Here is a 15844-nt window from a genome sequence, read left to right on the forward strand (position 1 = left end):
TATCTCAGGATAACAAGGTGAATAAAAAAAGATTATATGAAGGGCCTCTCGCGGCTTCCGTAAATATACACTCAAACAAAACAGCAGTAAAGGAGGAGAGGGGCGACAGCCCGAGGAAAGCCCCCACAGGAGTGCACAGCATTTGCAACATAGGCTACCCAACTCAGTACAAGAACAAAACACTTACAGTGTGTGCAGTAGGCTTCTTGCGCATTGTTCTGCACCTCTCGGAGGAAGGGGTAGGTGCCCTGTAAATCTTTGGAAAAGGTACATTTTCTTTTCGGCATAATTGCTGCGGCATTACTGCTGCTAGCTGCTAGACAAAGAACATTCGTGCTAGTTAATGTTTATTTTATTGTTGCATGGCAACATGTTCTGTTGTCTGGAATAATGTGGCTAAATAAACACCCATGCCACAGGGCCAGGGGGCAGTAACCAGGAAAGTTTGCGATTCCTGTCAATTCATCAAAATAGTAAATGCAGACATTTCTCCACTAATGATTCCCACGCTGCTCAGTCGCAAACGTCGTGAGTGGCGAAAACCGGGACATATCCGTGTCCCGACAGACTTTTGTCGGGACTCAGGACACACAACCCCAAATCGGGACTGTCCCGGTAAAATTGGGACTGTCCCGGTAAAACCGGGACGTCTGGTCACCCTATAACAATCACAAAAGCAGTGATTACCGTACAACTTGGATTAACGGTAAAGTTGGTGGACTTCAGAAACTTTTAAATGTGTGTGTGTGTGTGTGTGTGTGTGTGTGTGTGTTTAACTCCTTGACCCTATCCCTATTCCCACCCAGGTGCACAAAGCTTAGCTAGAGTTAGCATTAGCATGTACTGTTATAATGTTACTGACTGTTAAACAGACAAATCAGCCACAGATCTCTCGGAGTTAATTCAAAATTCAATACACAGACTCAAACTGGGCTGATGAGGATTATTCTCCATCCATTATTATGTTAACATGAGTGTCTTCTTCCAAATGAATAATTTAGACTGATTACCAACAACATAGCCACAAGGAACCTTCAGTGTGCCATTTATTCATCATGGTCAGTCAGACAAAGGGCAGTAGCAGCACACTGACTGAACGACAACAAGGACATTTATTCGCTTGTTTCCAAACCCTGTATGGTGAAGGAACATGAGGCATCAGACTTCAAGTTAAATTCCATATTAAAGCATAATCTGTTCTTGGTAGAAGAGAGCAACTGGACTTGCTTGAAAAGTCTTGAAGACGTTTCGCCTCTCGTCCGAAAGGCATCCTCAGTTCTGTCTGTCTAATAGGGAGTATCAAGTATTTATCCTCTCATGGATCATCATAGAATCCGAATCAGAATGCTGATGGCTGCATTGTAGGTGGCTGATAAAAGATGTCATAGACACCCACCTCTGTTCAGTGATGGTCGTTCCAGGCTGACAAAAATGAACGATCCTCTCTGGCTAAGATGTCTGCCAGTTTTCTGGAAGTCCTCTCATACTCCCGCACCAGTCGAAGGGATCTCATCCCAAAGTGCGTAGAAACATATCTGTGAAGATACTCAGTCATCCAGGTACATAGTAATCTGTGGTTGGTAGAAGAGAGCAAGTCCAGTTGCTGTCTTCTACCAACCACAGATTACTATGTACCTGGATGACTGAGTATCTTCACAGATACATATTAAAGCATGTTAGCAGTTTAGGAAATATATAAGCATCGAGCTATAGGTGGATGGATGGATAGATAGATACATAGATAGACAGACAGATTGTAAACAAAGTACTCAGATGCGCAAATGTACAGGAAAGTATAGAGGTGCCAGTTAAAATTAATATTAAATTTGTAAAAATGTTATGGTGAAAGACATTCAGTCAAAAAAGGAAGAATTTTCATGGGTTTTTCATTCCCTTTAAATTCTCTGGGCTGATTTAGTCATGAGTTGGAAAGTTGACAATGAGAGCAACATATTTAAAGACAAAGTCAGGCACTAGTTATATGTAGTAATAAAACAAAAGATAATCAGTTTTAATTATCTTATTTATAGCCATAAAGTAATTTTTTATGTTTAATCATTAAAAATGTAACTGTGCAGTCATGCTAGTCTCTTTTCTGAACCTTTATAAGCAAAGGATTTTATATATCTGGACATTTAGGAATTTTTTAAAAATATCAGTGCATTAAAAATAAGACTAGCTTCTGTGTCTCAGTTCATAGAGGATTCTGCTAGCACAGTATATACAGTATGACCTGCATTATGTACCCAAAAGTGCTCTAGATCAGGTTCTTTTTCCATGAGTTCATCGAGCTTAGGTGAGATTTTATATTTAAATCATATCATTGCACTTTATAGTATTAACAGGGACACCTCTGTGATGTCTCCTGTCCTTCTTATTTGCATTAAATACTAGTTGAATAGATCATTTTGTGATGTTGACTAATAGCTCAAATATGCACAATCAAACATTTCTCTGGATATTTCAGCACTTCTCCAGCATCCCAGTCACCATGGAAACCATCTCCATGGACCAGGAGGTCTCTGTTTCGCAGAGCAGAAATTTCTCCAGGTCTGTGTAATATCACATGGCAGATATTATTCGAATAAAAATCTCTCTGTCTTTTGATCTGATGAAGAGTAATTGACATGGATTATGGGGATAAGAGATCTCAGTCCAGTTACATGTCTATGAACATCACTTTATTCCACAATAACCATTACATAACAATTTAACAGGCAGTTTAACTCAAATCAAAATATTTATGAAGTCCATGATAGGGGATTTAATAATGAAGTAATTTTTTTGTGAATGTTTGTCATTGCCTGAATAAATGTATGCATCTGCATTGCACGTCAAGGTTTCTCCCATTGTCCAATAATGTGATAATGATTAAATGACAGGAGGTCTCCTCTGTACAGTGTGACAAAACCATTTTTTAAAACCATGGAGAGTGTAGACAGCATGTCAGCATGTAATACAATGCCACTCTCTCTGTATATTAAATGCTCTAACTATCAGCCCCTGTGTCTGTATACAGATTTAAACACAAAGTTTAGGGCCTAGCCTAAACCAGACAGGTTTTAAGAGAGATTTGTGGTTTCTTTGGGTCTGTTTCTTTAAATTCCTGCTAATAGGCTTATTGGTTTGCTTGGGTTTTTTTTTTTTTTGACATTTTAACAAATCTAGTTGGTTCCAGATATGAACAAACTATTAGCCTAATTTAAACCACAGTGACCCTAACCACGCACTTACTAAGGATGAAGGAATTAATACCATGCATATATTGCTGTAAATGCATCATTGGGGGATTTGGAGTGCTTGTAGGAAAAAGCTCTGCTGCCTGCTGTAGTCATCATTATTCTAGGTACAAATAAAGAACCTGCATCCCTTGATATAATCAGATGTGGTGGATTTTAATAGACAAAAAAGAACAAGGTCACTGTTCTTGTGAGTCCACTGTGGAAGGAGTTGTGGTGCCAGGGCTTGAACTCACAACCTTCTACTCAGTAGTCAGCATAGCAGTAGAAGGTGTATGAATAATTGAATATACAGGGGGGGAAAGCAGTGGATCTAGAAAAGAACCTTGTAGAACACAAAACTTAAGGGATAATGTACAGTGAGCTGGTCATTATTGCTAAGTAAACCTCAACAGGGTGATGCAGGACCCTGACACCAAATGGAGGGTTCTTGAATCACCTGGAATTTATTTCACGACAATGACTGGCCCGCTGTGCATTTTCCTGCTTAATATATGTCTCATCTCATCTCATTATCTCTAGCCACTTTATCCTGTTCTACAGCATTGCAGGCAAACTGGAGCCTATTCCAGCTGACTACGGGCGAGAGGCGGGGTACACCCTGGACAAGTCGCCAGGTCATCACAGGGCTGACACATAGACACAGACAACCATTCACACTCACATTCACACCTACAGTCAATTTAGAGTCACCAGTTAACTTAACCTGCATGTCTTTGGACTGTGGGGGAAACCGGAGCACCCGGAGGAAACCCACGCGGACACGGGGAGAACATGCAAACTCCACACAGAAAGGCCCTCGCTGGCCATGGGGCTTAAACCCGGACCTTCTTGCTGTGAGGCGACAGCGCTAACCACTACACCACCGTGCCGCCCCTTAATATATGTTTATTTATTAAATGTTGACTTAAAAATTATTTTATTGATTGAAAAATAATTTTATTGCTTCCTCTAACGACATGATCCATAGCAATGGTCTTTTACACTTAGAAATGGCCTGTTATTATGAACCATGTCATTAACACAAGCAAGAAGATAATTTTTAAATCAATATTTGCATCAAATTATTGAATTCTTTAGTAGAATGTCATATTTGAGTAATAAGAATCAAGTATTCAACAAATGTACGAAAATAAGACCTGAGTCAGAAATGTGCAGTTCCCTTAAAACTAACAACATAGTTTATAAAGAAGTATAATATTAACTATTGTATTAATATTTAATATTAAAATAAAAATAATTAATTAATAGTAAAGTACCCGGGCGGCACGGTGGTGTAGTGGTTAGCGCTGTCGCCTCACAGCAAGAAGGTCCCGGGTTCGAGCCCCGGGGCCGGCGAGGGCCTTTCTGTGTGGAGTTTGTATGTTCTCCCCGTGTCCGCGTGAGTTTCCTCCGGGTGCTCCGGTTTCCCCCACAGTCCAAAGACATGCAGGTTAGGTTAACTGGTGACTCTAAATTGAGCGTAGGTGTGAATGTGAGTGTGAATGGTTGTCTGTGTCTATGTGTCAGCCCTGTGATGACCTGGCGACTTGTCCAGGGTGTACCCCGCCTTTCGCCCATAGTCAGCTGGGATAGGCTCCAGCTTGCCTGCGACCCTGTAGAAGGATAAAGCGGCTAGAGATAATGAGATGAGATGAGAATAGTAAAGTAAAAATAGTTAATTAATAGCTACACTGAGGTCGAGCAACACAAAGCAATGAGACATGACCCTGATCAGTACCAACATCATTCTCTACTTGTATTAATGATTCCAATGCAGAATTATTTTATTATTTCAGATTTTGGTGGTCTAGGTTTGTCCTGAATCACACTGCTTTCCACAGATATGTGAAAATTTTGCATCCAGAAGGTTTTTTTTTTATTTTTGCTTATGTCCATACAAAACATCAGCTAAAACCTGATTTGGAAGGGGGGGGGGGGGGGGGGGGGTTACAAAATGAATTCCACAAATAATGATTCTGTACATGTCTCTACATGTGTGCAGTACTCTTAGATAAGGCTCCATGTAAACACTATATGTGTGTGTGTGTGTGTGTGTGTGTGTGTGTGTGTGTGTGTGTGTGTGTGTGTGTTTAACCCTTTCAAACATACATTATTATAAAACATCTCAGGTTTTTAGATGGTTTGACTGAAATAAATTTTGAAGCTTTCTAAAAAATATATTTATAAGCAACTGAAGTGAGCAGGTATCAAGTCAAATAAAATGGCTAAAAAGTAAAGTTATAGAAAAAAATATGAATTATATCTTTAACAAATGGAATAATTATGTAGTTTATCTCTGAAGTTATACAACAATTTTTACTTGAGTAGAAATATTTGTGTAGAAAGTTTCATGAGAAATGTTTGAGATGTTCTGCAGCTGTCACTGTCAGCCATGTTGGAGTGGGAGGAGCAATATTTAATGGATAACAGTCTTGGAGTAGCATGAAGGGGATTTATATCCATTAAAAAATAAATTAACAGTTACAAGTGTGGACAATGTTCAAGAAAGGGTTAAATTTGAGACTTATTCTGATTAGTACATACCTAGAAGTGAGTAGTGTCACACAATGCCACTGTATGGATTAGAACAGTGAGGAGCGTGGGCTACAATTTTACAAGTCATAGCAACAAATAGCAATTTGCAGAATTTTATACAACTCCTGAACAGTTCCTCAACCTCAGCTACAACAATGAAGTTCATAACCAGATGTCTTGTGGAAATGTCTAGTGAGATATTCTCTCATTTCCAAATGATGGAACTCTTGTTTATAGTTGATGGCAATAGCTACCTAATAATATTTTATTCAGTTTTTGAGTTTGTTACATTCCAGAAAGATCAGAAAAGCATGAGCAGTGCTGCTACAAGCCAGAATGGAGTCCTTTAAGCTACATTTCATTATCTAGTGATTTTTGGGGGGAAGATTTTCTTTTAATATTGATGGAGAATGTTCATTTAAAAATGATGATAAATATAACTCCATTTCCACAAAAGTTGCGATGTTGTGTAAAATGTAAATGTAAACCCTATATTTCATTGGAAATATTCCAAAGACAACATTTCAAATGTTGAAACTGAAAAATGTTATTGCTTTTTGAAAACTATATGCTCATTTTGAATTTAGTGCCAGCAACACATTTGTCTATTATTGAAAACATTTGGCACATTATGAAATGTAAAATATGACAAAGGAGACCCTGAACTGTTAAGCAACTGAAATTGTATATCAGGGAAGAAGGGAACAACATTTCACTTTCAGAACTACAGCATTTGGTCTCCTCAGTTCCCAAAAGTTTACAGGGTGTTATTAAATGTAGAGGTGATGCAACACAGTGGTAAATATGCCCCTGTCCCAACTTTTGTGAAACATGTAAAACCAATAATTATGGTTTTATTTTGGTGCTCAGTGAAGCAGTGTTAAGTGTTTAGGTGGGTTGGGGTACAGGAGCAAATCACTGACAAAAGACCAAAAAACAGCCCCCAAATACAAATAGCATCTCCTATTTGTATATGTATTTGTGTCTGTTTAGAACATACTATCTGTTCAAAATAATTTATTTGTATTAAGTTACATCCATCCTAGAAGTACTAGTACTTAGTAATTTAACTTTGTGCTTCAAAACATGAAGTAACTGCAGAGTTTGCTTTCATTAGCTAAATAATGGTAACATGGAGACAAAGTGGCAGCACAAAATTGGAAATATTATGTGCATATTATGTGTAGAGCTAAGCAGGTTTCTTGTGTGCTCTAAGTCAGTAATTGGCCTCTGTGTGGTAGGGGAATGTTTCATCGAGTCTATTTTAGGCTGATAGCAGGGAGGCATATATAATGACTGTGTAGATTAAACTGTAAAGTCAGCTAAACAACAGTTGTCTAAAAATATACCTGAAAAATCTCATGGATGTGCAAGAATTGTTTTTATCTCTGCGCTTCCAAAGTAGGTATCTTCCATTATGGGTGGAAGTCAGACAGCAGTAGAGGAGGTGGTGATGGTGTGGGTCAGAAATGTATGTAATTTTGTAAGGTACAATCTACCATCAGCCAATATTCCCATATTAATGACATTAAAAGGTGAAGGTTGTGTGTAAGAGAGCAAAGTCAATTTTGCCATTTTGGACTCCTGGCCTTATGGCATTGGCATTGTTAGGATTTTAACTTGCAATCTCCCAATGATAAGGAACATTCGCAAACATAGAAAATTACATTTTACCTGAAGAAAAAAAGAAAAACCCCCAGATCAAAACAGATCTTTATCTCCTCTTGCAGTAAACATCCATTACTTTATCAGTATACCTGAGCTCAGAGAATTTCTAGTTAGTCACTTTCAAACAGAAATGGAAAAATGCACAATTTTGATTTGTTAACCTTGTTTCTTACCACAGCAGCTTATATCCAATAAAATGCTATTAAAATACTAATGGACAAACTAATGCTAATTGTGGAAACATAATGCTAATGCTGTCAAACCTTTATAAAAAAATCTTAACAGCAGAATTACTGCAGAACAGTGTTGTGTGACATTTATACAACCCTGATTCCAAAAAAGTTGGGACAAAGTACAAATTGTAAATAAAAACGGAATGCAATAATTTACAAATCTCAAAAACTGATATTGTATTCATAATAGAACATAGACAACATATCAAATGTCGAAAGTGAGACATTTTGAAATTTCATGCCAAATATTGGCTCATTTGAAATTTCATGACAGCAACACATCTCAAAAAAGTTGGGACAGGGACAATAAGAGGCTGGAAAAGTTAAAGGTACAAAAAAGGAACAGCTGGAGGACCAAATTGCAACTCATTAGGTCAATTGGCAATAGGTCATTAACATGACTGGGTATAAAAAGAGCATCTTGGAGTGGCAGCGGCTCTCAGAAGTAAAGATGGGAAGAGGATCACCAATCCTCCTAATTCTGCGCCGACAAATAGTGGATCAATATCAGAAAGGAACTCGACAGTGTAAAATTGCAAAGAGTTTGAACATAACATCATCGACAGGCATAATATCATCAAAAGATTCAGAGAATCTTAAGGGTCAAGGCCGGAAAACCATACTGGGTGCCCGTGATCTTCGGGCCCTTAGACGGCACTGCATCACATACAGGCATGCTTCTGTATTGGAAATCACAAAATGGGCTCAGGAATATTTCCAGAGAACATTATCTGTGAACACAATTCACCGTGCCATCCGCCGTTGCCAGCTAAAACTCTATAGTTCAAAGAAGAAGCCGTATCTAAACATGATCCAGAAGCGCAGACGTCTTCTCTGGGCCAAGACTCATTTAAAATGGACTGTGGCAAAGTGGAAAACTGTTCTGTGGTCAGACGAATCAAAATTTGAAGTTCTTTATGGAAATCAGGGACGCCGTGTCATTCGGACTAAAGAGGAGAAGGACGACCCAAGTTGTTATCAGCACTCAGTTCAGAAGCCTGCATCTCTGATGGTATGGGGTTGCATTAGTGCGTGTGGCATGGGCAGCTTACACATCTGGAAGGACTCCATCAATGCTGAAAGGTATATCCAGGTTCTAGAGCAACATATGCTCCCAACCAGACAATGTCTCTTTCAGGGAAGACCTTGCATTTTCCAACATGACAATGCCAAACCACATACTGCATCAATTACAGCATCATGGCTGCGTAGAAGAAGGGTCCGGGTACTGAACTGGCCAGCCTGCAGTCCAGATCTTTCACCCATAGAAAACATTTGGCGCATCATAAAACGGAAGATACGACAAAAAAGACCTAAGACAGTTGAGCAACTAGAATCCTACATTAGACAAGAACGGGTTAACATTCCTATCCCTAAACTTGAGCAACTTGTCTCCTCAGTCCCCAGACGTTTACAGACTGTTGTAAAGAGAAAAGGGGATGTCTCACAGTGGTAAACATGGCCTTGTCCCAACTTTTTTGAGATGTGTTGTTGTCATGAAATTTAAAATCACCTAATTTTTCTCTTTAAATGATATATTTTCTCAGTTTAAACATTTGATATGCCATCTATGTTCTATTCTGAATAAAATATGGAATTTTGAAACTTCCGCATCATTGCATTCCATTTTTAATTGCAATTCGTACTTTGTCCCAACTTTTTTGGAATCGGGGTTGTATAATCAACGTTTATGTGTCTGTGTTTTATGTTAACCATTCATGAATAAATCTTTGGAATTGGAAATTATTTCAAAGGGGTTAAAATCCAAAACCTCACCCATCTAAGCCTCTGGTGTATTATATCATGTCTCATGTTTGTTGTCTTTTTTTCTAGGGTCAAAAATGACAGAAATGGAGTGTACAAGCCAGCAACTGTTCACCAGCAATTTGTGGAGCACTGCAGTGGTCCAATCTGACCAGAAGTTGTACACATCTGAGATCATAACTGGATGTTTCTTTTGATAAGTGAAAAGGCAACCAAGACATTCAGCTTCTGCCAAATCTGATTTGACTATCCTTCCGAAGGAACAGACCAGATCAGCTCAATTGCTAACAAGCATTAAAGTGGACGTTACAGGTGTGGCAGGATTGCAAAAGTAAATAACCATCTGTAATTTTTTATTTCTCCAAGAGGGTGAACCTGTGCTATCACCTGTATGAGCCATGAAGGAAACGCATGTGAGCAATTCAGCTCGGTCAAGTGGAAATGTTAGAGGTATAGTGACCAGTGCCTTCTTCTGGTGGACCGTGGCAGTTTTCTTTTTGTCATTTTCACAGATGCCAGTGGCCCAAGCTGATTGTTGGCTAATTGAAGGGGAGAAGGGTTTTGTGTGGCTGGCAATCTGCAGCCAGAATCAGCCACCATATGAAGCAATTCCACTACATATCAACAGCACTATTGTTGACCTACGGCTCAATGAAAACAAGATTCGGAGCATCCATTTTTCTGCTCTAAGCCGCTTCAGCAACCTCACCTACCTGAACTTGACTAAGAACGACATCTCCTACATAGAAGATGGGGCATTTTCTGCTCAGTTCAATTTGCAAGTACTGCAAATCGGTTTTAACAAGCTAAGGAACTTAACAGAGGGCATGCTGCGAGGCTTGGGCCGTCTGCAGTACCTCTACCTTCAAGCAAACTTGATTGAGACTGTCTCACCAAATGCTTTCTGGGAGTGTCCTGCTATTGAGAATATTGACCTCTCCATGAACAGGATTCAGCAGTTGGATGGAAATACATTTCGTGGTCTGTCAAAGCTGACAACCTGTGAACTCTACTCAAACCCTTTCATGTGCTCCTGTGAGCTAATTGGATTCCTGCGCTGGCTAGTAGCATTCCCTAACAGGACAAGCGAGAGGATGGTATGTGATACACCAGCTGGGTTTTCTGGCTATAGCCTTTTAAGCCAAAATCCAAGGATGCCAACATATCGGAATGCATTCCATGCTCTCTCTACAGTCTGCACAGATGACAATGTGACCCAATACCTGCTGGGATCTTCAGATGGAGGCACTCCCACAATCCTGCCAGATCTGACCCCTTGTGGACTGGAAGACTGCCCTTCAGGGACACCTCCAGATGAGCCCATAAGCATCAGCCCAACATATTTTGACCCAGATGCCCGCCCAATCATGAAGCTTAAAGAGGTGACACACACAAGTGCAGTTATCACTATCCAAATACCAAACCCTTTCCGAAAGATGTATATTCTTGTCCTTTACAACAACAGCTTCTTTACAGATATACAGAACTTAAAAAGCCAAAGGGAAGAGATTGAGTTGCTCAACCTTAAATCCCATACAAACTATACATACTGTGTAGCCTCCATACGTAATTCTCTGAGATATAACCATACATGCTTAACTATCTCCACTGTCACAAGGACAATAAGAGAGCATGTTCCAAATGATTCGACAGCTACTCACTATATCATGACCATATTGGGTTGCTTCTTTGGAATGATCATTGTGTTGGGCGTGGTGTATCACTGCCTAAGAAAACGTAAGCAAGAAGATGAATCAAAGAGCAAGAAGCTTGAGAAGATGAAAAGGAATTTGATAGAGATGAAATATGGGGGTGAACTGGAAGGTGGGAATATCTCTCAGCTATCACAGAAGCAAATGATGTCTACTGTCGACCCCATTCAGAGGATGCCATATTTACCAGCTGCCAGTGAGAAAGACCCATATAAGATACAGGAACTGTCCGGAACACCCAAAACAACAAAAGGGAATTATATAGAAGTAAGGTCAGACCAATCAGATCGCATTGAATGCAGCATTCCACCACCTGAAAACAGCCAAGGGTCTGTAGCAGAGATATCCACAATAGCCAAGGAAGTGGACAAAGTGAATCAAATTATCAACAATTGCATTGATGCACTTAAATCTGAATCAGCATCCTTCCAGGCAGTAAAATCTGGAGCCGTCTCAACCGTTGAGCCTCAGTTGGTTCTTATATCTGAGCACCCACCAGGCAAGTCCAGTCTTCTATCACCAGTGTATAAAGGAGGTTACCACCACCCACTACAGAGGCATCACAGTATGGAAGCACCACTTAAGCGTGCCAGCACATCATCAAGTGGATCTTTACGCAGCCCTCGATCATTCCGTTCAGATGGTGCCTATCGATCAGAGTCCAAGTACATTGAGAAAACGTCTCTGGATGAGTCTGGGATTCTGACAGTCACCCCAACTTCTGCGATACTTAAATCAGAGGCAGAGAGAACGCGACACTACACGGAGCACCGGCACTCGTACCCTGGCCCACACCACATGGAGGAGCAATTGGAGGTTTCTGCAAGCAGGAAGTCATCCATCTTGGAGCCGCTAACACGCTCCCGACCACATGAGCTGTCATATTCGCAGCTTTCACCACAGTACCACAACCTCAGTGGTTACTCTAGCCCAGAGTACACCTGCCGACCATCACTTAGTCTATGGGAACGGTTCAAACTCCACCGCAAACGCCACAGGGATGAAGAGGAGTACATGGCTGCTGGTCATGCATTACGGAGAAAAGTACAGTTTGCGAAAGATGAGGACCTCCATGACATCCTCGACTACTGGAAGGGAGTGTCTGCCCAACAGAAATTATGATTGCTTATTTTAATTTAGAGTTTATTTAAAAAGTGGCTAAATAAACCACACCTCACTCTCTGGACCAAATAAAGCCAGTCTTTATTAAAGCTGCAGTAAGTAACTTTGTGATTTAGAGATTTGGATTTAGCCATCTCTGGTACAAAAATTTCACTGCAAATAACTCAGTGAAGAACAGTTGTGTTGTGCTCATGGTGAGCGTCAAATCAAGACCATTTAAACAATGTTCAAGTGCTCAAATCTTCATAAATAAAATGTCTCTGGGGATATAATTTATCATGACAATAATATAAATGTGATTATTCTACTGTCTGCATTATTACAGAAGGTTATTTTGCAGTGAAGAAGTATAAGTTATAGGATTTATTCTAAGTGGGAAGTCAATCCAACAGACAGGAACTAGCTAATTGGCTTAGAAGCTACGAAACTGGCTAACAGGATAATTAGCTAAGAAGAAGTAAATAAGTTAATATTAGCAAAAAGAAAACACTATTAGTGAGCTAGCCAACTCACAAAGCTAGCAAACTTCAAAACTGGGTAATAAGGGTTAAATTACGGAGCTCTCATGACCTTTAAAAAGCCAAGCCGATATTCATCTTTGTGATGGAAATTTTAGCGAATATTACCTAGTGCTAATGTGTGTTTAATGATTTGACTTGATGCTTGTGTATCTTTGTATTTTATCAACTTTTAATGCACAAAATCTCCGACATGGAATTTTAGCAGCGAGTGAGTTGCAGCAGTGCAAGAACACCAGGTTTTAGTGTGTTTTTTTCCCCTCTACTGTCGCTCTAATACAAAACAAAAAAGTTACATACTGCAGCTTTAAATAGAAATACTCATTTTTTGGAGTTAGAGTAGCTTAGATATAATGAAATCACTAGCTATTTTTGCTATTTGACAATAAAACATGAAACATTAGCTCTTATGGTGAGGAATAAAAAGTAATAGATGAATTTTAACAGTATTAACCTCAAATTAAAACATTTTTATATATCAGTAATTCTAAAAGTAATTATAGGGTATTATATATTGTCTAATTCTTATTACTATCATTATTATTATCACAGTCATCATTGTCACTGTCATTTCATCATCACTATTATTATTAAGATTATTCTTACTGATTACTATAATTAATCTTTGGTTATCGCATGGCCGTGTCCTGTGACAGTATATTGACTGTTGTGCACTCGGAACAAAGAACTTAATCAAAATGTCTGCCGAATACTGTTTCCTGTAAGAGTTCAAGAAAAACAAAAACAAAACTGTGCTACTTTTTTCCAACGGTTCAAAAGGACTGCTACAGAGTTCTCCATCTTTTCAAGGGAATCTGTATCCAAAAAAAAGTTATACCTTTGCCACAGAAGCACACGTGTTTACAACAAAACAACAACTTTAAAAAGAAAACACAGCTTCTGTTCATGCTCTTTTTGTAAAGTTTATGTTCAAATCTGCAATGAATGTCTCAAGACCTTAAGGATTGCACTGTTGAACTGCACAAAAATACAGAAACACACACACACACACAAGAATGTATGTAGAACGGCTATTCTAGTCTTTTCAAAGTTCTGAGTACCACTTCAATTTTTATGTAATGGTTTATCCATCTTTGACTATTCACAATGATAAATTCTTTTTTAAAATCCCGGATTATCTTCTCTGAGTAACAGGCATCAATTGTGCCAGATTTGTGCCAATGCACTAAACAACTATGACCTCCAGATCAAGTTCACGTAAAAGCCACTTTCAGAAAAATCACATCAGTTTCACGTGTGTATGAAAGTACATTCCAAAGTGCAGGTTATTCCCTGAAATTACACATAACCTCGCAAACACGTGACATGTGAGTAAAGAGATAAATAAAACCCTACACGTCAAAAAGTAATGTGAATCATGAATCATGTAAAAGTAAATGAATCGTGTGGGATCAATTTATGTGAGAATAAATGAATCATCTGTTAAAAAATCAAGGGGAAATAATTAAATCAAGTGGAAATGAATGAATGAATCTTTGGGGGGAGGGGGAAATCATGTGCAAAAAAACGATTCACATAAAAATAAATAAAAAATGTTAACATTCACATCTGGAAATAAATGTGGGGAAAAAATTAAAGAATATAAATATCTTTAAAAAATTTAGCTAATTTTTACAAATGCAAAAAGGACGTCTTAAAATTAATGTTATGCAAAAAGATTCATGTGAAAATAAATGAACCGTTAAAAATCATATGTGGAAAGGAATCATATTAAAATAAATGAATCATGTTAAAAATCACATGAATATAAATGAATGTTATTGAAACTCTTGTGAGAAACGTGTGATTTTCTGTAAGGGTCAGCTCTGTAAAGTTGTAAACAGAACGTTTTTCTCCTTCAGCTCTTGCAGCAGCTGTAAAGTGCTGATCACGGCGAGTTTCCAACAGACTAATCTTTCTTCACAGACAGTAAGGCCGATGGACCTTTTAAACTCCTCCAGTGGAAATGTGTTATAAATTCTGCAGCGTATTCATTTCAAAATGGCCACTGCATTACACACTCGCAGGCCGGAGTTCAGATGGGGTGGGGCTCGGCTCGGGGACGGCTGTAAACCTGAACCTACATGACAAAGATAAGGCTCATCACGTGACAGGTGTGGCTCGTTTATTACAGTAAAAATAGTTAGATTTATTAAATTTGTTATTATTCTTTATCGGAGTATCAAAATATCACATCATAAACTCCGCATTGTTTACTATTCAGTATCTAATACAAATGATTCAGAAAGTAAACCGAGAGTAACAGTAAGCATGTTGTACAAACACACATTAAAACTGTCAGGAATATTTACGTTACAGTTAGCTGGTGAGTTAAGATGAGACACTACATGGAGGAGTGGATGAGAAATTTCAGCTTTTTGGATAAATCACATCTCTAACACATCTCTCAGACTTTTTTTTTGTTCCTCAGACTTTAAGCTCCACCCACTTCATAATGACATCATGTCATACTGTATATGCCTGAAAGGCTTGGTCATCATATAAACCACACCAGCTAGAGTTAATATTAAAATGCATTATTTTTATATTTTATCGCAGAAGAAATGTTCATAATTGTTGGATTTAAAATTATGATTTTATACTAAAATAAAAATGTGTGGTATTTTCATGATTAAATAATAAAAAAGATGATCCAAAGTCTTCCTCTGCAATGTCCCAGAAAAAAAATTCTAATAACATGCAAAGATGAGATTTTATAAAATAAGCAAATTTACACATATGTAATTAGATGAAGATCCATTTGCACAAATAAATGTCCAGTAAAAAGATCCAGCAAATATTATTTGAAATATATATTGTGTTTTTAAAAAATCCCCCATCTCCTGTAGTGTCTCGCCTTAATAACAAACTAAATGAGATTTCTGTAAAATCACACATACACTGAAATATCTGTAACTTGAAATTATTGTATTAATACACTTAAAGGTAGACTGCCTTTCAGATTTTTCAAGTGTAGGTCATAAAAAGAATTTTCCCTGACACCCAATTATTTTTTGTTTCGTAGACTGAAAGCTACTGAATTCAAATCACAGACTTCCAATTTTATTAGG

The 15844-nt window shown here is 38.4% G+C and overlaps 1 protein-coding gene across 1 annotated transcript; it reads left to right on the forward strand.

Annotated features, from left to right (window-relative positions):
- Positions 1–9819: 9819 nt before the first annotated feature.
- Positions 9820–12255, forward strand: elfn1b (extracellular leucine-rich repeat and fibronectin type III domain containing 1b). The gene has a single exon (XM_060899446.1). The coding sequence runs from the start codon at positions 9820–9822 to the stop codon at positions 12253–12255; it is 2436 nt and encodes an 811-aa protein (XP_060755429.1).
- Positions 12256–15844: the final 3589 nt, after the last annotated feature.

This window comes from Neoarius graeffei, chromosome 18 (genome assembly GCF_027579695.1).
Source record: "Neoarius graeffei isolate fNeoGra1 chromosome 18, fNeoGra1.pri, whole genome shotgun sequence".
Classification (NCBI taxonomy): domain Eukaryota; kingdom Metazoa; phylum Chordata; class Actinopteri; order Siluriformes; family Ariidae; genus Neoarius; species Neoarius graeffei.

Coding starts and splice junctions, on each gene's coding strand:
- elfn1b (XM_060899446.1), top strand. CDS start 9,820: ATGAAGGAAACGCATGTGAGCAATTCAGCTCGGTCAAGTGGAAATGTT.